The sequence below is a fragment of the Lampetra planeri genome, unplaced genomic scaffold (genome assembly GCF_965212315.1).
Source record: "Lampetra planeri unplaced genomic scaffold, kcLamPlan1.2.h2 scaffold_286, whole genome shotgun sequence".
NCBI lineage: Eukaryota > Metazoa > Chordata > Hyperoartia > Petromyzontiformes > Petromyzontidae > Lampetra > Lampetra planeri.
In genome coordinates, this window is record NW_027615113.1 from 36686 (window position 1) to 61589 (window position 24904).

Below are 24904 nucleotides of genomic sequence, written 5' to 3' on the forward strand. Positions count from 1 at the left end.
TATCATTATCATCATTGCCGGAAGTGGTAATTCATTTGTTCATCTTCTTGGTTCTTTCGGTAAAGTCACGTAGAAGGGAAATAATAAAATAATAAAAATACAATTTAATAAAATAATTCTCACGACGTTTCGGCCACAACGCAAGCAGCCGTTCTCAGGTGGAGAACAGGTCTGTCGGAAAGACAGTGTCTATGTAAACATTTTATTATTTTATTATTTCCCTTCTACGTGACTTTACCGAAAGAACCAAGAAGATGAATCCCTGCAGTCACGAAAGCTTTAAATCGAAACATTCATTTGTTGTTGTTGTTTAAACTTGATTTGTAGCGCATAGTTTTGTTGATTACGTTCTTCCAATGATTGCTAAACTAGAAGTTAAGTGTGACATTTGAGAGACAAGACACAGACACGGAGACACGGAGGCACGGAGACAGACACACAAACAGAGAGAGACAACACAGAGACACACAGACACACAGAGAGAGAAAACGAACTCAAATCCTCCTCGTCGAGGTGGTTTAAACTTGATCCGAACAATTCAAATCACATTTTTTGTGCTTCTCGTGTGCTTCGCAGGGCCCGTGGCTGGCGTCGTTGTGACTACAGCGTTCACGAGCGTGTCCCAGATGGTTGGGAGAGACGCCTTATTCAGCATCAGCTTCAGCGAATACTTGGGCAACCCAAAGATAACGTGGACGTTTATCAACCAAATCGTCGAATGGTCATTTGACAACCCTGGCGCTAACACTGTAAGTTCTGCTTTCTTATCACCTACGGTTGTGTTACCAGCTAGGACCAGGCCTACCCTAACTCCTACCCCTACCATTACCCCCCTATCACTACCATAACTACTATCACTACCCCCTTATCACTACCCTAAACCTTATCACTACCACTACCATTACCCCCCTATCACTACCATAACTACTATCACTACCCCCTTATCACTACCCTAAACCTTATCACTACCACTACCATTACCCCCCTATCACTACCATAACTACTATCACTACCCCCTTATCACTACCCTAAACCTTATCACTACCACTACCATTACCCCCCTATCACTACCATAACTACTATCACTACCCCCTTATCACTACCCTAAACCTTATCACTACCACTACCATTACCCCCCTATCACTACCATAACTACTATCACTACCCCCTTATCACTACCCTAAACCTTATCACTACCACTACCATTACCCCCCTATCACTACCATAACCCCTATCACTACCCCTATCACTACCCCTATCACTACCCCTATCACTACCCCTATCACTACCCCTATCACTACCCCAGCACTACCCCTATCACTACCTCTATCACTATCCTTATCACTACCCCTATCACTACCCCTATCACTACCCCTATCACTACCCCTACCCTTACCCTCACCATTACCCCGCTATCACTACCATAACCCAAATCACTACCCCTACCATAATCCATATCACTACCCCTACCCCTATCACTACCATTACCCCCTATCACTACAATAATCCCTATCATTACCCTTCCCCCTATCACTACCCTAAACCCTATCACTACCCCTATCACTACCTTAAACCCTATCACTATACCTATCACTACTCCTATCACTACCCTAAACCCGATCACTACACCTATCACTACCCCTATCACTACCCTAAACCCTATCAAAATGTAGCGTCGAAAATGCATAGCACACACCGCCATGTGTATACTTACCTGTAGTTGCGGGCACGGGCCCATAGGGGTTGCCACCCTGAGCTAGAGAGAGACAGAGGGAGGCGGGCCGTTGAGAGGCCGGGTTCTCCACCCCCTCCCAGACCCCAGGTGAGGGGTTGGGGGGTTCTTCCAGAGCCCCCTGGAAGGTTCCAGCAAGGGGGCGGTACCGGGGGCGGAGAGTCCCCGGGAAGTGTATAAAAGACGGACCTCAGGACGGCTCGTAGGCAGTGCTCTGAAGACGAAGCTCCCGTCACTGACTCCCTCCCCCCTCCAACCTTCATGCTTCTCCTCCTCGTTGTCCGTTGCTTGCCGGGTTGTCGGCCCGCAGACTCGGGAGGAGTACAAGGGGCGTATCGCGATCTACAACAACGGCTCGCTGCTCCTCCAGCGGGTCGCCCTGTCGGACATCGGAATGTACTCAGTGGTCATAGGGGACTTCTCCACGGCCGACGGAAAAGGCAACATCACGCTGGGCGTCTACGGTACGTGGCAGTGGCGGCCGACTGTCGTCAGTGGCCAGGCGTGAAGAGCCCCCCAGAGTCACGCTGGGCGTGTACGGTAAGCCGGTAGCTGAGTGTGGTATACGGTAAGCCGGTAGCTGAGTGTGGTGTACGGTAAGCCGGTAGCTGAGTGTGGTGTACGGTAAGCCGGTAGCTGAGTGTGGTGTACGGTAAGCCGGTAGCTGAGTGTGGTGTACGGTAAGCCGGTAGCTGAGTGTGGTGTACGGTAAGCCGGTAGCTGAGTGTGGTGTACGATAAGCCGGTAGCTGAGTGTGGTGTACGGTAAGCCGGTAGCTGAGTGTGGTGTACGGTAAGCCGGTAGCTGAGTGTGGTGTACGATAAGCCGGTAGCTGAGTGTGGTGTACGGTAAGCCGGTAGCTGAGTGTGGTGTACGGTAAGCCGGTAGCTGAGTGTGGTGTACGGTAAGCCGGTAGCTGAGTGTGGTGTACGGTAAGCCGGTAGCTGAGTGTGGTGTACGGTAAGCCGGTAGCTGAGTGTGGTGTAGGGTAAGCCGGTAGCTGGTAGCTGAGTGTGGTGTAGGGTAAGCCGGTAGCTGGTAGCTGAGTGTGGTGTACGGTAAGCCGGTAGCTGGTAGCTGAGTGTGGTGTACGGTAAGCCGGTAGCTGGTAGCTGAGTGTGGTGTAGGGTAAGCCGGTAGCTGGTAGCTGAGTGTGGTGTACGGTAAGCCGGTAGCTGGTAGCTGAGTGTGGTGTAGGGTAAGCCGGTAGCTGGTAGCTGAGTGTGGTGTACGGTAAGCCGGTAGCTGGTAGCTGAGTGTGGTGTACGGTAAGCCGGTAGCTGGTAGCTGAGTGTGGTGTACGGTAAGCCGGTAGCTGGTAGCTGAGTGTGGTGTACGGTAAGCCGGTAGCTGGTAGCTGAGTGTGGTGTACGGTAAGCCGGTAGCTGGTAGCTGAGTGTGGTGTACGGTAAGCCGGTAGCTGGTAGCTGAGTGTGGTGTATGGTAAGCCGGTAGCTGGTAGCTGAGTGTGGTGCACGGTAAGCCGGTAGCTGGTAGCTGAGTGTGGTGTACGGTAAGCCGGTAGCTGGTAGCTGAGTGTGGTGTACGGTAAGCCGGTAGCTGGTAGCTGAGTGTGGTGTAGGGTAAGCCGGTAGCTGGTAGCTGAGTGTGGTGTAGGGTAAGCCGGTAGCTGGTAGCTGAGTGTGGTGTAGGGTAAGCCGGTAGCTGGTAGCTGAGTGTGGTGTAGGGTAAGCCGGTAGCTGGTAGCTGAGTGTGGTGTAGGGTAAGCCGGTAGCTGGTAGCTGAGTGTGGTGTAGGGTAAGCCGGTAGCTGGTAGCTGAGTGTGGTGTAGGGTAAGCCGGTAGCTGGTAGCTGAGTGTGGTGTAGGGTAAGCCGGTAGCTGGTAGCTGAGTGTGGTGTACGGTAAGTCGGTAGCAGGTAGCTGAGTGTGGTGTACGGTAAGCCGGTAGCAGGTAGCTGAGTGTGGTGTACGGTAAGCCGGTAGCAGGTAGCTGAGTGTGGTGTACGGTAAGCCGGTAGCTGGTAGCTGAGTGTGGTGTACGGTAAACCGGTAGCTGGTAGCTGAGTGTGGTGTAGGGTAAGCCGGTAGCTGGTAGCTGAGTGTGGTGTACGGTAAGTCGGTAGCAGGTAGCTGAGTGTGGTGTACGGTAAGCCGGTAGCAGGTAGCTGAGTGTGGTGTACGGTAAGCCGGTAGCAGGTAGCTGAGTGTGGTGTACGGTAAGCCGGTAGCTGGTAGCTGAGTGTGGTGTAGGGTAAGCCGGTAGCTGGTAGCTGAGTGTGGTGTAGGGTAAGCCGGTAGCTGGTAGCTGAGTGTGGTGTAGGGTAAGCCGGTAGCTGGTAGCTGAGTGTGGTGTAGGGTAAGCCGGTAGCTGGTAGCTGAGTGTGGTGTAGGGTAAGCCGGTAGCTGAGTGTGGTGTAGGGTAAGCCGGTAGCTGGTAGCTGAGTGTGGTGTAGGGTAAGCCGGTAGCTGGTAGCTGAGTGTGGTGTACGGTAAGCCGGTAGCTGGTAGCTGAGTGTGGTGTAGGGTAAGCCGGTAGCTGGTAGCTGAGTGTGGTGTAGGGTAAGCCGGTAGCTGGTAGCTGAGTGTGGTGTACGGTAAGTCGGTAGCAGGTAGCTGAGTGTGGTGTACGGTAAGCCGGTAGCAGGTAGCTGAGTGTGGTGTACGGTAAGCCGGTAGCAGGTAGCTGAGTGTGGTGTACGGTAAGCCGGTTGCTGGTAGCTGAGTGTGGTGTACGGTAAGCCGGTAGCAGGTAGCTGAGTGTGGTGTACGGTAAGCCGGTAGCAGGTAGCTGAGTGTGGTGTACGGTAAGCCGGTAGCTGGTAGCTGAGTGTGGTGTACGGTAAGCCGGTAGCTGGTAGCTGAGTGTGGTGTACGGTAAGCCGGTAGCTGAGTGTGGTGTACGGTAAGCCGGTAGCTGGTAGCTGAGTGTGGTGTACGGTAAGCCGGTAGCTGGTAGCTGAGTGTGGTGTACGGTAAGCCGGTAGCTGGTAGCTGAGTGTGGTGTACGGTAAGCCGGTAGCTGAGTGTGGTGTACGGTAAGCCGGTAGCTGGTAGCTGAGTGTGGTGTACGGTAAGCCGGTAGCTGAGTGTGGTGTACGGTAAGCCGGTAGCTGGTAGCTGAGTGTGGTGTACGGTAGCTGGTAGCTGAGTGTGGTGTACGGTAAGTCGGTAGCAGGTAGCTGAGTGTGGTGTACGGTAAGTCGGTAGCTGGTAGCTGAGTGTGGTGTACGGTAAGCCGGTAGCGGGTAGCTGAGTGTGGTGGCAGCGGTCGCTACCTTGTGGTGTACGGGGGGTCGGGGGCGAGGTGCGGAGGAACTCGTGACAGCGGCTCTCTGGCACACAGCAAAGTGGCACCGTGTCGGAGGCGCAGGTGGTGCATCTGCCAGTCGTCGCACGCCACTCGGTTAAGCGATAGCACCTTGGTCTGTTGAAAACGAAACCATTTTTCATTTAGGCAGGTGTCGGGGACCCCCACTGAGCTGCGTGACTCTTTTTTCAGAAGTGACGTTGGCCATCACAAATGGTGGCCCAACGGAGTTGGCTCATGATCATCATCGTCATCGTGTGAAAATTTATACCGGCAGCCAAATCGCTCTGAACGCGTGGTGACGTTCATTCTAAATGTGGGAGGGAAAAAAATGGAGGACCCGGAGAAAAATCCACGCTACCACCACGGGCAGAGAGAGAGAGATGCAGACTCCACATAGATAGCAGGCATTGTCAGGATCGGGATCGAACCCACGACCTCCTGCACACCAGGCGAGGTAGTTAACATCTCCTAGCCACCGTGGGTCTGGTCTGTGACCTCAAGGTAGGCCTTTGAACATCCCCACCACACTCAGCTGCTGCTACCGCTGCCGGCTGCCTCTCGCTCCACGGAACCTGGCACGGCTGCTGGGCTTGCGAAAGATGGGCCAACACCGATTGTTACGTGTGCATGTGTGTGTCTGTGTATGTGCCTGTCCCCGTGACCTCCTGTCAGCGAGCCTTCGACACTTCACGTGGCCTCAAAGTACAACTGGCCTGGCACAGGCGCTGTGGTGACGTCACCGCCACTTTAGTGGCGAATGTTGTTGTTGTTGTGTGCGCACGTCTGGGGAGCGGTGGCGCAGCGGTTAGCACGCCGTTGCGCTACGAACCCGGCGACCCGAGTTCGATTCCCGCCCACGGCCACCAACACCGGTGGCGATTATCTGAACCGGTCCTGTGCCTCCCATAGGTCGACTCAGCCTCAAACGAGTACCCGGTGCGGCGTTTAAACATCGTCACTGGGGGAGATAAAGGTGGCCGGGCGCGGTGCTGGCCACCCACCCCCCCCCCCCCTCGTGTGCCGTGCCAGCCTTCACAGGCGCTACTACTCACTAACAGCGCTAGCCTCCAAACAGTCTGGTTAAGGCTACACGAGGGAATTTTCACCATTGGAACCTCATTTGCCATTAAAAAATATGATAATTGGTTTTTTACCCTTCTATCTGGCAACAAAACTGACACCTTTTTTACAAGGAGTCATGTTTGCATAGACCACAATACCTGCAGTCGTAATGCAAACAAAAAACATAATTCTGATATATGGACTGTCCTTTAAGTTGATTGGTGTGGACCAATCAACTTCAAGGACAGTGCATATATCATCAGAGTTATGTTTTTTGTTTGCATTATGGCTGCAGGTATTGTGGTCTATGCAAACAAGACTCCTTGTAAAAAAGGTGTCAGTTTTGTTGCCAGATAGAAGGGTAAAAAAACAATTATCGAGGGAATCTTCGTCGGTGTGTGTGCGTGTGCGCGTGTGCCCGTGCTCACATACGTGATTTCCAAGAACCCACAGACTAAACTCAAGTTTCCTACCATCCCGAAGTCTTCGGTCTTCCAAAATGCGCAGCTGCGCTCTAAATCATCACCCCACCCCCACCACTCCCCTTGCCCCCGCTACACCCGAATCGGCAGATCGTAATTCCTCGCCGCCCTGTGCCGCGCCGCCGGTTCTCGCGGGTTGTTGATGCCCTACGTTGAGGCTTCCGGCGTGCGGTTTGGATCGTTGACGTCCGAAGTTTCGCCGCGCGCTGCTCTCGAAGCTTACTGCTGCCACCGCCGCCGCCGCCGCTATAACAATGTTTTATTTTGCCAGGTAAGGCCCCCACTGAGCTGCTTTGTAGCCCTTTGTCTAGAAGGGGCATGGCCATCAGAAACGATAGGTCGACGAAGTGGGCGGCTTATCATCGTCATCAACATCAACAGGTGGAAATTTCTAGCAGCAGCTAGATACCCGGAAGCGGTGGCGACGTCGATTCTAAAGTGTGCAAATATACGGGCGGCGTCAGGGTCGGGGGATCGAAGCCACGACCTCCTGTCTACAAAGCGAGGGAGCTGACATCTCCTGGAAAACCGTGGCGCCTTTTCAGGAACTGGACACAACAGAAATAAAGTTCGGCACGGCCATGGAACAACAGCCAACAACAACAGCCAACAACAACAGCCAACAACAACAGCCAACAACAACAAGCCTATGCGCAGCGCGACTCATGACCTCCTCTTGATACCAAGATCCAGGATGGTCATGTCTATGCGCTGCTTCTCGGTGGCAGCCCCAACAGTCTTTTTTTGGATTCAATTGCCACGTAAATTTCAGCCGACACAGTCAACTAGTAAGGGTTGTTACGTAAACAAAAGGTGGCAATTCGTCACTAGTACAGCACCACCGGTGTGTTGGAGAGCCAAGCCATAACATTTACAATCTCAGTACAACGTTTCGCCAGTAATTACAATCAGGCGACAGACAGATTTGTGGAGAAGTCCTCCTGTTTCGTTCCTTATAGAGATGAAGCTAGTTGTTATTACTGGGGAAACGTCGTACTCAGATTGTAAATGTTGCGGCTTGGCTCTCCAACACACAACCGGTGTGCTGTACTCGTATACACTACACTACTATACACTACACTATACACTACACACTAGTGCTGTACTAGTGACGAATTGGCATGTTCTGTTTACGTGACAACCCTTACTAGTTGGCTGTGTCGGGTGTGTAAGAGCCATAAGACAGAAAGTGAGTGTATTATGTCTGTATATACATTTGATGTACATCTGCCATACATTTGTTGACGGACTGGTTATATTTGATTTTGAATATTCCAACTGTTTAGAAACCCCCCCCTGTGGTTAGATGCTCCGTTGGTTGAACCCATGACGTCACTTCCGGTTTTTGCAGTATAAACGTGGGGTGGGGAGCGAGTGGATAGTCTTTTACCGTGAGACAGGGTGATACAGTACGTGAACAGGCGAAGATATAACTTTAGAAAACGCTTGTTTTTGTGCAACTAAGGTATAAAGAAACACTTTGAGTTAAGACACCTCAAACACGCGTCAGATGTATTGCTCCCGCAAGTTCAGGCGTTGCTTATTTTCTGGTACAAGAAAGCTGCGCCTACACAAGTAAAAGACTACTACTCACGTGGAAGAAAGCCGTGCAAGAGAGAAGAGAAAACGCTCTTCACGTCTCACCACGCAGGAGGCAACAAGTTCGTGTCTAAGAAGAAGGTACCATCAAGTTTGTACGAGAGAAGATTGTTACCAAGAGTGAAAGACAAGCAAACGTTACTGAGTTTTCGGAAGCCTGCTAGTTACATAAACAGAACTGTGAGCTGTATTCGCTTTGCCAAGCCAAGACGGTGCATATTTTAGGAACGAATCTGCAAAGGTTATTTTCCTTGAATAACTCTTAAGAGTTTTGAAACCTTTTGCAACACGTTGTGCACTGAGGAAACAAGATGGCGGACGACATGGCAAAGTCAGCTACAATACAAGGCAGCACAAGGGTCAGAAAGCCCATGGAAAAGTGGATCACAGAAGTATCTGAAGATAAGAAAGATGAAGATGATGTTGATCCAGGAGACAGCATATCATTACTATCAGTTCCACGGAGCAAAAACACAAGTGAGCATCGCTCCGTAACTGGAAATGACTCAATAGTTTCCTCTTAAAGCTCGACAATGTCGGCACGTGTACTAGAAGAAGCAGCACATGCAGCTCTGTTAGCCAAGGCAGCATCTTTAAAGAAGAAACACGAAATCGAGCTTGAAGAAGTACAGCTGAAAGCTCAAAAGGATCAGTTGGCATCGGAGACTGCTATTGCAGCATCCAGTGCTAAGCTAAAGGTGTTTGGAGAATATGTGGACACTTTGGATGGCAAGCATGAGTACTTCAAGACCAAGACAAGATCCAGCAACATCTCAGGACTGGACAAAGAGAAAACCCAGCCGGCCCATGTTATAGGAGCATACGAGGACCCTGAATCAACTCCTTCAAGAGGTATAGAGGTTGGTACTAGTACAGCATACTACAGACAGACCCAAGTCAACATCACCAGATGCCTGAAAGGAATGAAATAGATCTTTATCAAGTGATGCAGCATCAGAACGAGATTACAGAGATGCTTGTAAAACAGCAAAATTTGTCTCATCTTCCTCAGAGACATTCCTGTGTTCAAAGGTGATCCACTTGTCTACAAGTCCTTCATCAGAGCTTTCGAGCACACCATTGACAGTAAGACAGTGTAGCCAAGACAAGTTTTATTACCTGGAACAATTCACCAGTGGAGAACCACAAAATCTCGTGCGCAGTTGTGAACATATGAGTCCAACCAGAGGCTTACCAGAAAGCCAGGCAGCTACTTCAGAAGCACTATGGTGATGAGCTGAAGATAGCCAGTGCCTATATGGAGAAAGCTTGGCAGTGGCCTCAGATCAAAAATGAAGATGGAAAAGCGTTGCACACATATGCATTGTTCTTGATAGGATGTCGGAACACTATGGAATATATTGAGTACATGGATGAAATGGATAATCTCACGAACATGCGAGTGATCATTTCAAAGCTTCCATATAAGATGAGAGAGGAGTGGAGAGGGAAGGCCTTCAATGTTCAAGAAAGACGAGGAATAAGAGCCATATTTACAGACTTGGTGGACTTCGTCGACAAGCAAGCAAAAGTTGCAATGGATCTGCTGTTTGGAGACATGCAGGACACCAACAGAGGCATTGCGGAGAAGGGAAAAGACAAGACTGCAGACATAAAGACCCATCAGATGAGTGGCCTTAAAGGAAGCAGTTTTGCAATAAGCGTCATGCCTTCTGAAGAGGGGGAAGCACGAGACTCACCTTGGAAAATTAGTCGAGACGAGCCTGATAATACCTTCCAGAAACCGTGCTTGTTCTGTGAGAAGAATCGCACACCGGGTTGTTGCGTTAAGATCAGGGAACAGCCACAGAAAGACAGAATTGAGTTTCTGAAGAAAAGAAGACTTTGCTTTGGATGTCTTATACAATGGCACCGTAGCAAGGAGTGTAATAAAAGAATGACATGTCAAGAGTGTAACCTGAAGCATCCAAGCGTGCTGCACATCATTAAAGAAAACTGTGTCACCTCTAAAAGGAATGAAGATGGCATGACTGAAGAGAAGTTAGCCTCAAGTGCTATTGTGTCCCTTAAGCATGAAACTTGTGGCTACACCGGGGATGGAGACGGACATTGTATTCTCGCCATTGTTCCAGTGAAAATCAAATCCCAAAGAAGTGAGAAGAGTGTGGAGACATACGCATTCATGGATCCAGGGAGTTCGGCGACATTTTGTACTGAAACCCTGAGGAACAACTCAACGTCAGAGGCAGTAGGACTGAAATCCTTCTGCGAACCATAGGTCAGGAGAAGTTGGTACACAGTTATATCCTGTCAAAACTTGGAAGTGAGTGGACTTGAAGAGGGAGATTATATTGACCTGCCAATGGGCTTCACCCACAGTGACATTCCAGTGAAGAAATAAAACATACCACTACAGCATGATGTTGAGAGATGGCCCTATCTGAGAGAAGTGCATCTCCCACGCATTGAGGCAGAGGTAGGCCTGCTGATAGGAACTAATGCACACAAAGCAATGGAACCATGGAAGGTGATAAATAGTGAAGGTGATGGACCCTACGCAATCAAGACCACTTTTGGCTGGGTAGTGAACGAACCTATGAGAACAGGAGATGCCAATGGAAAATGGCAAAGTTTCACAGCAAACCGTATCTCCATCTCAAACATTGAAGAACTGTTAGTCCAACAATACAACACGGACTTCTCAGAACGCAGTTGTGAGGACAAACCAGAGATGTCACAAGACGACCATCAGTTCATGCAATCTGTGACGAGGTCAGCAGTTTTAACACGTAGCAGGCTTTCGCGACCAATATTATTCATAATAAACGTTTTTGGGTTAGATCGCGTTATTTATAAATGTGTCGTAACCCTCCACCACCCGACACGGCCAATCAGCAAAAAAGTGTCACATTGACAAAAGACAAATAGTTCACTACTTTAGCCCACCGGTGTATTGAAGAGTGAAACCACAACATTTACAATTTATGAGTACGACGTTTCGCTGGTAATTGCATCCAGCATCATCGGGCAATTCACCAAAGCTGGTCGATGGACACTATACCACTGGTTTGCCATTGAGAAGTGAGAATATGAAAATGCTGAACAACTGCTGCGTTGCAAGGCGGCACATCAGCAGTCTCAAGAGAAGGCCGAGCAAGAGCCCAGATTTCCATGAGGACTACAAAATCTGCATGAGAGACATTGCAAAGGGCTTTGCTGTGAAAGTGCCTAAAAAGCAGCTGGAATGAGAAGACGGAAGAGTGTGGTGTATTCCTCACCATGGGGTGTACCACCCATAGAAAAAGAAGATCCGTGTAGTCTTCGACTGCATTGCAACATACTAAGGAACCTCATTGAATGAGCAGTTACTCCTAAGACCCAATCTCGCCAACACTCTCAATGGTGTGTTGACCAGATTTGGAAAAGAACTTTGGGGTATGATGGCGGACATCGAGTGGTGGCCTGACGGTGACCTGAGTCAAGCCACAGAGGAGTACAGAATGACTGCGTACCTCTTCTTGGTTCTTTCGGTAAAGTCACGTAGAAGGGAAATAATAAAATAATAAAAATAAAACATAATAAAATAATAAAATATTATAATACCTGTTTGGAGTCACGTCATCACCCAGCTGTGCATCCTATGCACTAAGAAGAACAGCCGAAGATGGAAGAACCGAGTCAACACCAGAGGCGGTTGACACAGTACGCATGAACTTCTACATCGACGACTGCTTGAAGCCTGTGTCATCTGAAGACCGTGCTGTCACTCTGTCAAGAGATCTCCGAACTTTGTGTTCTAGTGAGGGATTCTACTTGACAAAGTGGGTAAGCAACAGCAGAGATGTCATATCGTCTATCGCAGAAGAAGAAAGAGCCATAAAGGTGGATAAGATGCTCGGACAAGAACATGAAGTGCTGCTCGAAGAGTCTACCTTTTGGACGGATAGCACTACAGTGCTGAAGTACATAGAGAATGAAACCACTCGTTTCAAGACCTTTGTGGCAAACAGGATCGCTACAATCCGTGAGGCCACAGAACCGACCCATTGGAAGTATTTCAATACCTTAGTGAACCCAGCAAATCATGCTTCAAGAGGTTTGGAAGCTGAAAACTTAATCAAATGTGAAAAATGGATTCAGGGACCCAAATTCCTGTGGATGGCTCCAAGTGAATGGCACGAACGACCAATTCAAATGAGTCAAAACTCAGATGACGATGAGATCAAGAAGTCGGTAACAGTCAATCTTCTCGGTATCAAAGAGAACTATAATACAGTGAACAGACTTGTCAATCACTCCTCAAGTTGGTATCATCTGAAGAGAGCTATGGCATGTTTTTTCCGACAAAGCGATTCTGCTGCATTTGAGGAATAAAATAAAATAGTTTTGAGCTACAATCAGTCAGGCTGAAAGTAACCACGAGAGGCATAATATACTTCTTAAGCAGTGCATGCAGAAACTTAAAGCTACACTGGAAAAGGAACTTCTTACAGTGTAAAATTTGACCCAGGCTGAGATCGACTTCATCCGCTTCAGCCAGAAGAATTATCAAGACCATGCCAGTCTCCAACAGTTCTGTCTGTCGTGTGTGTGTGTGTGTGTTAAAACGAAGTTCAACACACTAGAACGACCTATTAAAAAGCTCTGTCTGTTACAAGAACCAGCACGAAAGTATACTGATAAGATAAAGAGAAGGCTCAAGACAGCCAATAAGTGGCAGAAATACAATACATTATTATTGTTATAAGTATAGATTATTATTTAGAGTTTGTGGCTCTTAAGGTTAAAGTTAAGAGTAACTGGTATGCTCCCTGCCTAGCCAATTAGGGGCTGGTAATGTAAGAGCCATAAGACAGAAAGTGAGTGTATTATTTCTGTATATACATTTGATGTACATCTGCCATACATTTGTTTACGGACTGGTTATATTTGATTTGGAATGTTCCAACGTTGGTTGAACCCATGACGTCACTTCCGGTTTTTGCAGTATAAACGTGGGGCTATGAGAAAAGCCGGGTGGGGGGAGCGAGTGGATATCGTCTTTTACCGTGCGACAGGGTGATGCAGTACGTGAACAGGCGAAGATATAACTTTAGAAAACGCTTGTATTGTGCAACTAAGAAATAAAGAAACACGTTGAGTTAAGGCACCTCAAACACAGGTGATCTCGGGACAGACCCACCAGGTGCCATGGGTGGGCTGACTGAGATAACCGGCAGATGCACCAAGCTCTACCCCCTACTGTGCCAACTTGATGCATATTAGCAGCCCGGTTGTGAAGAGACAGACACACACAGCCAGACCCAAGTCTCGAACCCATGACCTCCAACCGTGTCTGCTCAGTGCTACCGACGTGGCCATTGTGAAACCTCCCCCCCGCCCCCCTTCGTGCCTCGCCACCTCACCGCTTGAACTTATCTATCAATCTCCTCCCCCCTCACCCTCTCTGCCCCCTCCAACCCACCATCACCACCATACGACTCCACGTAGAGGTCATCACCAACGCGATGCTGCAACTGCTTCCGCCCTCGCCGCCCAAATTTGGCGGCAGCGCGACCCTGCAGTGCTCGGCAGCAAGCGTCACCAGCGGCGCCGGCCTCGTGTTCTCCTTCTATAAGTATGGCGACCTCATCGCCACGCTCAAGCCCACTGCCGCGAACCTCCTCTACGCCAACTACACCATCAGCAACTTGGCATTTAGCCACCGCGGCAGCTACTCGTGCCGTGCGGAGAACCCAGTGAGCAATGGGACGAGCGCGCCCGTGCTGCTGGAGCTCGAATGTGAGTAAAGGGATGGAGAGAGATAGACAGAGAAGAGGTCCCACTACCCTCCACAACCACCACCTCTCCCCTTCCCCCCCACCACCACCCCCTCCACCAAACGACCAAATTTTATTGAGCGGTCCCCTCGCCCCTGATTCGTGATGATGAAAACTATCTCGGCGTATTGAGATCCCGGATAAACGCGGAAAGCCATTGTACTCGGGGGCGGCAGCAGCAGCGGCGGCATCGTCCAGTCGCCGTCAGCCACACAATCCACTGCTGGATGATGGCCTATCCTCCCAAGCCATCGCTGTTTCTCACAATCCCTCAATGTGTCAATCCCCCTAGCACCTCTTCGTACAAGTGAATCGCAACAGGGGGGTAATTTTGTGGGATTTCAACTGTCTCTTACCAATAGAGTCTAGCGTCCAATTTATTGAGACCTGCCAATGTCTTGCGAGGCTCAGCTGAGATTCGTGGTGGGCTGGGAGCTGCTCCTTCCCTCTGTCAGCCTCACTGACGCCTATATAGCCATGCCCACTCAACCCACCAGCCCCCAAGGAAGAAGCGAGCGGACCTCCATGTGCTGAGCATGAGCGACGTCACAACCCCACCCACCACTCGGGTAGCCCCCACCCTTCTGCTCAGGTAGCCTCGCATCCACATCCAGACTTCCCTCCAGATCTATAATTCCCTCCATAACTCAGATTCACATCGTCGTAGCCCTGGGGGGAACTTGACAATGAGCCAAAAGCCGCGCATAAAATAAAAAAAAATGGCGTCATGAAAACCACAAAATGGCATCACTGCAAAAATAACAAAATGGCGATCCTGAAAACAAAATGGCGCCGTTGATGTGAAAATACAGAACCGCACCGTCACCACCGCTCTCCCGACTGCTCCGCAGGCGCGACGACCAGCGGCGCGGCGAACCTGACCGTGCCCAGCACCTCTATTATCTCAACGCCTGGCCTCGACTCCACGTTGTCCTTGAGCTATGCCTTCTTCGGAAAGGCGAACGTCACCTGGACGTTCGGCGAGCAGGCGGTGGCGAGCTGGATCCTGCCGGGGAACGGAGCGGAGCCGCAGGAGTTTTCCGAAGGAAACGGCTACGTCGGACGGACTGCGGCCTACGCCAATGGGTCCCTGCGCGTAAAGCTGGCGCAAGTGAAGGACAGGGGGAGCTACAAGTTCACTGCGGTGCCGTGCACAGGACAGCAGTCTAGCGCGGCTGTCGCTCTGATAGGTCTGCAGCGTGGTTTATTTTGGTTGGACGGTTGCCGTCGTTGACCTGCTGTTACGCCAGTGTGTGTTTTTGTTAGGTAGCTATTTTTTCTAATCTGCGGTCTGGTGGAAGAGACGGAAAGCGTCTTCTCGAGATTTTCTGCGTTTGGCCTGTGGAATTTGGCTCCGAAGTTACTTTGTGGGCTTTTGAATATTTTTTTGCAAATTCTTTTTTATTGAATGCCCTTTTGTTGCACATTTTTTAAAACTTTTAATTACACTTCAAACTTTCAGAACTTGCCACACCAACTGCCCTGTTAAAGGTTACATTGGGGGACCTTTGTCTGGGTGTGGTGTTTATGTACATAGGCACTACCACTCCTCGCCAACGGCACGTGCCCTAACTGCCCTGTCGCAGGCGACGCGGTGCTAAACGCCACAGCTCATGTGAAACTTCTGGATGTATGATCTCATCTCAACATGAGACGAGCTAAACCAGCTTTCTGTTAAACCATGGCAACTCGTCTCCAAGAGTATGCATTTGTCCACTCCGTACTATCTTGCTGATCAACGCGCACCGGGCCTCAGCAGACCCACGTCAATCCTCAGCCCACGGCGATCTGCCATTGCCCGCCGCGCGCGAACCTCGTACCAGAATCGGAACATTTATTGATACTGGAGAAGTCCGATGAGCTATGAGGCTCTTCTTTCACAGATGCCCAGTAGGGGCGATGCTACCAGCGCAGTCCCTGTTAGACATGGAAGGAGTAACAGGGCTCACGTCATGGGGAATCCGTGCCTGAGCCTGAGCCTGAGGTGTCGTTCCAAAGAGCTCACTACGTACATGTGATCGGTGCACATTCGTGACAGACTGGACTCGTGAGAGTGCAAGATAAGAAATGCATTTGACTTACTAACTTGTGTTTCCCCACACACCAGTAAGCCTTACTAACCTGTGTTTCTTCACACACCTGTAAGACTTACTAACCTGTGTTTCTTCACACACCTTTAAGACTTACTAACTTGTGTTTCTTCACACACCTGTAAGACTTACTAACTTGTGTTTCTTCACACACCTGTAAGACTTACTAACTTGTGTTTCTTCACACACCTGTAAGACTTACTAACTTGTTTTTCTTCACAAACCAGTAAGACTTACTAACTTGTGTTTCCCCACATACACGTAATACTTCCTTACTAACTTGTATTTCCCCACACACATAAGACTTTTGTGTTTCCCCACACACATAAGACTTTTGTGTTTCCCCACACAAGTACGACTCACTACCTTGTGTTTCTCCACACGCACAAGTAAGACTTCCTTACTAACTCGCGTTCCCCCCCCTCCCTACCCCCCCCCCCCCCCGCGTCACAGAGGACCCGTGGCCTGCGACTCGCTCGGCCATCATCGGCGGCGTGGTGGGCGGAGTGGGCGGCCTGCTGCTGCTCCTGCTGCTGCTGCTGCTCATCCTCATGTGCCGACGAAAGCGCAAGCAGAAAAAGAGCCCGCCGCCCAAATCCAACAAGAACACGAGTGAGGCCCCCCCCCCCCGCACTGCCCCCCGCCCACTCCCCCCCCCCCCTTTTAAAATTAAAGATTTTACGTGTTTTACAATTGTGTAACAAAATCAATCTGTGCTCTCTTTTTTCCTCTCCCTCCCTCTCCATTCCCCACAGAGACTCAAGTGGAGACCGTGAGGTGAGTTGGTGGTGGTGGCCACCACCCCCCCCCACCCCCCCACCCCCCCCCACCCCCCCACCCCCCCCACCCCCCCGCTTCTCCGTTGCAACCAACGAGGTCACACGCCGCTTGACCTCAGCATGGCGAGATGTTAACTACCTCGCCTGGTCTGAGGGGGTCGTAGGTTAGATCCTGACCCCTGACGCCTGCTGCTGTATATTTGGAGTTTGCGTGTGTCTCTCTCATCATCACGGTGGCTAGGAGATGTGAACTACCTCGCCTGGTGTGCAGGAAGTCGTGGGTTCAATCCTGAACCTGACGCCTGCTGCTGTATATTTGTAGTTTGCGTGTCTCTCTCTCTCATCATCATCACGTAGCTAGGAGATGTTAACTATCTTGGCTGGTGTACAGGAGGTCGTGGGTTCAGATGCCGACCCTTGTTGACGGCCTTGTTGACGGCCTTGTTGACGGCCTTGTTGACGGCGTTGTTGACGGCGTTGTTGACGGCCTTGTTGATGCAGACGCATGGAGCCACCCCCGGAGCACCAGAGGCCGTGGACGACGGGCGACGCCGTGGGCGGACGGAACGGCACGCTCAACACGTCGTTCCACCCCAACGGGAACGCACACACCGGTGGGACGACGCCTTTTCCACTGACACCAAACCGAGCCATGCCAAGGTCGTGCCGGGCCAGCCTGGCTCGGCTCGGGTTGCTTTTCCACTGGCACAAACCGAGCCGTGCTGAGCCAGCCTGGCATGGCCCGGGTTGCTTTTCCACTGGGACAAACCGAGCCATGCTGAGCCAAGCCTGGCATGGTCCGAGTTGCTTTTCCACTGGCACAAACCGAGCTATGTTGAACCAGCCTGGCATGGTCCGGGTTGCTTTTCCTCTGGCACAAACCGAGCCATGCTGAGCCAGCCTGGCATGGCCCGGGTTGCTTTTCCACTGGCACAAACTGAGCCATGCTGAGTCAGCCTGGCATGGCCCGGGTTTCTTTTCCACTGGCACAAACCGAGCCGTGCTGAGCCAGCCTGGCTCGGCTCGGGCTGCTTTTCCATTGGCACAAACCGAGCCGTGCTGAGCCAGCCTGGCATGGCCCAGGTTTCTTTTCCACTGGCACAAACCGAGCCATGCTGAGCCAGCCTGGTGCGGTACGGGTTGCTTTTCCACTGGCACAAACCGAGCCGTGCTGAGCCAGCCTGGCATGGCCCAGGTTTCTTTTCCACTGGCACAAACCGAGCCATGCTGAGCCAGCCTGGCATGGCCCAGGTTTCTTTTCCACTGGCACAAACCGAGCCGTGCTGAGCCAGCCTGGCGTGGCCCGGGTTGCTTTTCCACTGGCACAAACCGAGCCGTGCTGAGCCAGCCTGGCATGGTCCGGGTTGCTTTTCCTCTGGCACAAACTTAGCCGTGCTGAGCCAAGCCTGGCATTGTTCGGATTGCTTTTCCACTGGCACAAACCGAGCCGTGCTGAGCCAGCCTGGCACGGTACGGTTTGCCTTTCCACTGGCACAAACCGAGCCGTACCAGGGCCGTGCTGAGCCTCGGGGAGACCGGTTCTCCAGGCCTCCGGGTCGGAGTTTCGAGCGAGACGCAGGGAAGGTGGTGGGACCGGCTTTTGCGTTTGCCGTCTGTGCTGCTTCGTGTCTTGACGTCCCCGCGTGTGTCTTCCCGTCCCAGACACGATGGGGCGATCGAACCCGGCCTACAACTCCTACACGCCCGACCTCTCCAGAGGAGCACGCGGTGAGGCCACGTTCGCAGCGCGACGGCCACTCGGGTCCGAGCGTACCCGGGGGGAGGGGGGGGGGGACCAGGAGGTGGGCCCAGTCAAAGCTTGGGACGGCCAACGAGAAGCCGACCGACGTTTTCGCGCGAAATTTCTCGCGAAATTACTTCACCAGGGAGAAAATGGCGGCACCTTGTCGCGGCGACGTCGCCATGGTGACGTCACGGGAAAGTTGCCCGATGTTGCGTCGTGTGTTCGCCGCATGATGTTAGCATGTTCGGCACGTGACAGTAGCGTGTTCGCCCCGTGACAATAGCGTGTTTGCGTGGCGTGCAGGCGACGACGACGACTGGAGAATGGATCGCAGCTCAGTGAGACCCCCAAGTGAGTGTCAATGTTTAACGCTCCTCCTCCTGCGCACAAAGACAAAGATCCCACGTGTAGCCTCTCACAGACTGTTGGGGCAAGTGCTGTTCGCGAGTAGCTGGCCACCCACCCACACGAGGGGGTGGGTGGCCAGCACCACGCCCGGTCACCTTTGTCTCCCTAGTGGTGATGTTTACACACTGCATCAGGTGCTCATTTGAGGCTGAGTCGACCTAGGGGAGGCCCAGGACCGGTTCAGATAATCGTCACTGGTGTTGGGACCGTGAGCGGGATCGAACTCGGGTCGCCGGATTCATAGCGCAGCGTGCTAACCGCTACACACACGTACACACACACGTACACGCACACATGTACACACACACACACGTGCACGCACACACACTTACACACACACAGGTACACACATACACGTACACGCACACGTGCACGCACACACACACATGTATACACGCACACACACACATGTATACACGCACACACACACACACATGTACACACACGTACACACACACACACCCATACAAGAGACAGGGTTCCCTGTGTAGCCTCGACCATAGCTACAGGGGGATGGGGATAGGTGGTGGGGACCGCGCCTTTGATAACGACATGGCGTGACGTCAGCGATGACGATGATGACGCGGCAACGATGACGACGTAGCGACGACGATGACGTCGTTCGTGCGCGTTCCCGAGTGGGCATTGGCTAGCCCAGGGGTCGGCAACCTACGGCTCCGGAGCCGCATGCGGCTCTTTACGGGCTGCTTCTTGACGATATGTACGTATGTACAGTATGTACTCAGATGCATTGCGGCTCTTGAAATACTGAATTTTGTACCGAATTGGAAAGAAATGGCTCTTCTTGTTATTTTGGTTGCCGACCCCTGGGCTAGCCGGTGCTGTTACCGTGGCGACCGCTTGTCCTGACCGTCTGCTCCCCGCAGGCGTGGATGAGATGTCTCTGCCGGCCGGGGCCGACTTCTCCTACGCCAACAGATACTCTAACTCCACAAAATCACAAGGTGAGCATCGCAACACCACCACCACCACCCACCCACTGACACCACCATCACCCACCCACCAACACCACCCACTAACACCACCACCCACCAACACCACCAACACCACCCACCCACCACTAACACCACCCACCCACCACCAACACCACCAACACCACTCACCCACCACCAACCCACCCACCAACACTACCAACCCACCCACCCACCCACTAACACCACCACCACCCACCTCACCAACCACCAACCCCACCCACCCACTAATACCCACCAACACCACCAACCCACCCACCCACTAACACCACCACCACCAACCACCACTCACACACCAACACCACCCACCAACACCACCAACACCACCCACCCACCAACCAACACCAACACCACCCACCAACACCACCCACCCACCACCAATGCCACCCACCCACCACACACCCACCCACCCACTAACAACACCACTACCCACCACCACCCACCACCACCCACCACCCACCCACCACCTACCCACTGAGGGGGACCAGGGCATGCATCTAACCGGGGTATTTTATTTTCTTCCACAGATCCTTTAGACAATGTCGGGTTCCCGGACTCCCTGTCAGAGGTAAGATACCCGACAGAATGACCAACATATAAACCACATGGTCTCAGTGTCTTTCAATATAAATCAGTCGTACAGACCATTCATAAGTACGGTACTTTATTACATGTAAGTATGTAAGTAAGTTGAACTTCTTTCGTACTGCACATAGCCAACGTGCTCATCGGAGGTGAAGCTTGGAAAATGTAATTCTTAAACTGTAAATGACAACATTAAACTCTCTCTCTGTACCTCTCCCCTCTTACCCCATCTCTCTCCCTGTGTGTCTCGCCCCTGTGTCTCTCTCACTATGTCTCTCTCTGTGTGTCTCTGTGTGTGTCTCTCTCACTATGTCTCTCTCTGTGTGTCTCTGTGTGTGTCTCTCTCACTATGTCTCTCTCTGTGTGTCTCTGTGTGTGTCTCTCTCACTATGTCTCTCTCTACGTGTCTCTCTCTTTGTCTCTATTTCTCTCTACCCCCCCCCCCCTCTCTATGTGTCTGTCTCTCCCTCTTACAGCTGACGAACGTGACATCAAACCCCAAGTTCCGAGCCATGACTGCCGTGTGAACGCAGAGTGCCGCTGGTCTCACGGCACACAAATCGCTTTGGTCGTTCGCATTGTACGCGCGTGCGTGTGTGCGTGCGCGTGTACGTGCGTGTGTGCGTGTGCGTGTACGTGCGTGTGTGCGTGCGCGTGTACGTGCGTGTGTGCGTGTGCGCGTGTACGTGCGTGTGTGCGTGCGCGTACCCACCAATACCAAAACCCGCCATTCAGCCACTAAGTCAGTTTAACACGCAGTAGGCTTTCACGACCAATAGTACAGGTTTTTTTGGGTTAGATCATATAAATATATAAATGTGTCATTAAACCAGAGGTGTGGACTCGAGTCATGTGACTTGGACTCGAGTCAGACTCGAGTCATGAATTTGATGACTTGCGACTCGACTTGGACTTGCATAACAATGACTTTGTCCCACCTATGCATTAAACCCACCAAACCCCCCGACACAGCCAATTAGTAAGGTTTGTCTCGTAAACAGAACAAAATGTTACAATTTGAATGATTGCTGTAGTAGTAACTAATTGGCGTGTTGTTTACTTCACAAACCTTACTGGCTGTGTCGGGTGGTGGAGGATTATGACACATTTATACCTACGGGATCTAACCCAAAAAAACCTTTATTACGTGTAATATTGGTCGCGAAAGCCTACGTGTTAAACGTATTGTGGGAGCCTCGTTTTTAGTGTAAAAAGAATGGATAATACGCTGTCATTTGATAACAATTGTATGTTAATAGCCTGAAAAAGTCTCCACGATTGTAAAAGTTGCGGTGTAGTGTGAATACCGCTGCGCATTACGGAACAACAACGGCTTTCTCAGCTGTGGACGAATTCCAGGTTAAGTGATGCTTCAATTTCTCATAAGCACATTGAGTGGTACCCGAGCGTACGCATAAGGGGGGGTGGGAGGGGGGGAGTGGAGCGTTTTATATTTGGTATTTTATTTTTATTCAATTCAAATTAGACGTTTGTACAAAAAAAATCTTGTCGTTCAAGTACTCGGTGTGACCTATATAATCGGTTTGTATGTTGATCGCCCAAAGTAAATCTTTTTTTAACGAGAACTTTTTTCGCCAACGATCTCGGCAACAGAAGTGACGGCGCGCTTCAGACGGGGAAGAAGTACCGGCGTCGCAGGAAGTGACCTCACAGGAAGGATCGTCACTTCCTGTGACATCACTTCCTGTGACATCACCTCTTGTGACGTCACTTCCTGTTACATCGCTTCCAGCGAAGCCAGAATAGGAATGGTGTATTTATACTGGAGGAGGAATCCGATGAGTTGTAAAGATTTTTTCACAGATGTCCAGTAGGGGGCACGGGGTCAGAACCTTACAACAACAAAGAATACAAACAAAACATGACAGGAAACACGATGCCACATTTACATCAACCCAAAACAACAACAAGAACTATTCCGGATCATGTGAAATTGTAAACATCGAGGTCCCCGAGTTTTTTGGCATTTATATATCAAACGGAAAATCAGGAAAAACATCCCACGCACGCACGAACAAACATGCATGTCCGATTCACATTGTATGTGCACGCACGTGTACGCACGCATAAACACGCACTCACGCATGCAAGATCTTACTTGCGCGCATACACACACACACCCAAACATATACAGGGTATATATGTTCGCACATTCACCTATAGATGTGCAATCACTCGTATACCGATATATTTATAATAAATTGGTGCCTTTGGTATTCGGGCGTTCCTTATAGCGCAAGACTGGGACATTTATGCAAACAAGTGCGCATACAAATGTACACACCGCTTCTGTAGAGCCGGGCTTTCTGGTCATTTTCGTGATGATCGGGGGTGGGGGTCCCTGTAAACGCGTGCCAATCGGGTGGAGCAGCGCTGGTGGTCTCCGGGGCAAGACGTGACCCAAACTGCATTCTGCCTGGCCAATGGGCAGCCACACACCCTGAAGCAAACCGCAATTTGAGTTCGCAAACGATATTTGGGGGCGGCCACGGTGGCTAGGAGATGTTAACTACCTCGCAGGGCATACAGGAGGGCGTGGGTTCGATCCCGACCCTGATGATGCCTGCTGTTGATTTTGAGTTTGCATGTCTCTCATCATCATCACGGTGGCTAGGAGATGTTAACTTCCTCGCCTGGCATACAGGAGTGCATGGGTTCGATCCCAGACCCTGATGATGCCTGCTGTTGATTTTGAGTTTGCATCTCTCTCTCATCATCATCACGGTGGCTAGGAGATGTTAACTACCAAGCCTGGTATACTGGAGGTCGTGGGTTCGATAACAACCCTGACGCCTGCTGCTGTATATTTTGAGTTTTCGTGTCTCTATCTCCCTGTAGTCGCGTGGATTTTCTCTGGGTCCTCCGGGTTTTTCCGCCTCCACATTTAGTATCAACGTCATGCGTTTTAGAGAATTTATTAATTTGCACGTGATGATAAGCCACTATTGTTGCGCTATCATTTGTGTTGGCCAGGTCGCTTCTGAAAAGAAGAGCTTCCTAGTTCAGTGGGCATTACCTCGTAAAATCAAAATAGTTTATAGTCTATAGATAGTTATCCTTTACTGCGAGCGTCAATAAGAACGTATATACATATTTCTTAAACCTTTACCGTTTGTCAATAATTTTCGCGCAAGGAAGAAACGCCTATGAATATTCACGGCTCGGCAACGTTGCGTCCGGCCTCGGAATCGTGAGTTTTAGGACTTATTTTCCAGCAGGGCCTTGCCAAGTTTATTCGCAGTGGAAGGCAGGGTCGTGGCGTTGCGGTTTGCGGTGGTGGTTGCCGTCGCTGCTACTGCTGCCGTGTCGTCCCCGACTGAGTAAACTTTCATTTTGTCTAGTCGGCCGGTGCCTACTTCGCGTTGACGGCGATGCGCCACACTGCGTCTCCAGTTTTGTGAGCGCGTGATTGTTCGCCCCTCTTAGCGGCATTCAGCGTCTCTGTCCTGCGTGTGCGTGTTGAACTTCTTTCGCATCACCGTACGTATCCAACCGTGCCAACCGGAGCTGCCGAGGGAAATGGGCAGCCGACCGAACACAACAACAGACGGTTGTAAAGAAATGAGTTTGTCAATCGAGACGACTGTTTAAAAAGTGCACAGCTCCCAGTGGCTTACTAATATCGGATTGCAAGAGCGTTCCAGACGGCCGCAGGAGAGCACATCCGAATGCGCACGCAATGCAGTGAACCTCTTTTTTTCGACGGCCGAGCCGAAAGCTGCCGCTGCTGTAAGGATGAGCGGAGTTTGCACGACGACAGTGGCTTATGTTCCTTGGCGAAATCAGCAACGACGCGCGGACGGAATTTGGGACGGAACCGAAATGAAGGAATAAAAATGTAAAAATAATTTAAATTGTATAATGTTTATTCCATCCTAGGATTCTCCGCAGGGAACTAAAACAGAACCCAGGGGCAGCCGACCGAGCTAAGGAGGGGAGGCCACTTTAAAGCGATGGGTTTTCAAAACAACGCTTTGATCGCCCAAAGTAAAGAAAGAGAACGTTGACACAAAGTGTTCGATCGGCCCCGGCGTAAATCTTCTTTTAAGAAAACCTTTTTCGCCAATGATCTCAGCAACAGAAGTGTGCCAACGTGACGTCACACTTTAGACGGGGAAGAAGTACTGCCATCGCAGGAAGTGACCTCACAGGAAGGAGCGTCACTTTCTGTGACATCACCTCTTGTGACGTCACTTCCTGCGGTGCGCAAGGCATTCCATCGTTTTGGGTTTGCTGCGAAAGTGACGTCACAGGAAGTGACGAATTCGAACGATGCCCTCGACTTGATCCTTTATCCCCCCGGTCGTGGACAATGTCAAATTGAATTTCGATTTAAAGCTTTCGTGACTGCAGGGATT

The 24904-nt window shown here is 50.9% G+C and overlaps 1 protein-coding gene across 1 annotated transcript in view; it reads left to right on the forward strand.

Annotated features, from left to right (window-relative positions):
- LOC144740758 (T-lymphocyte surface antigen Ly-9-like) overlaps nt 1-24419 on the forward strand; it is a 36909-nt gene extending 12490 nt beyond the window's left edge. The window contains exons 3-14 of the mRNA XM_078623504.1: nt 577-749; nt 2043-2196; nt 13599-13889; nt 14779-15117; nt 16471-16629; nt 16773-16794; nt 17298-17410; nt 18459-18524; nt 18844-18891; nt 19836-19913; nt 20468-20508; nt 21002-24419. Coding sequence (XP_078479630.1) covers nt 577-749; nt 2043-2196; nt 13599-13889; nt 14779-15117; nt 16471-16629; nt 16773-16794; nt 17298-17410; nt 18459-18524; nt 18844-18891; nt 19836-19913; nt 20468-20508; nt 21002-21052 — 1535 coding nt within the window. The 3' untranslated portion in view covers nt 21053-24419. The remainder of the gene's footprint in view (nt 1-576; nt 750-2042; nt 2197-13598; nt 13890-14778; nt 15118-16470; nt 16630-16772; nt 16795-17297; nt 17411-18458; nt 18525-18843; nt 18892-19835; nt 19914-20467; nt 20509-21001) is intronic.
- The last annotated feature ends 485 nt before the right edge of the window (nt 24420-24904 follow it).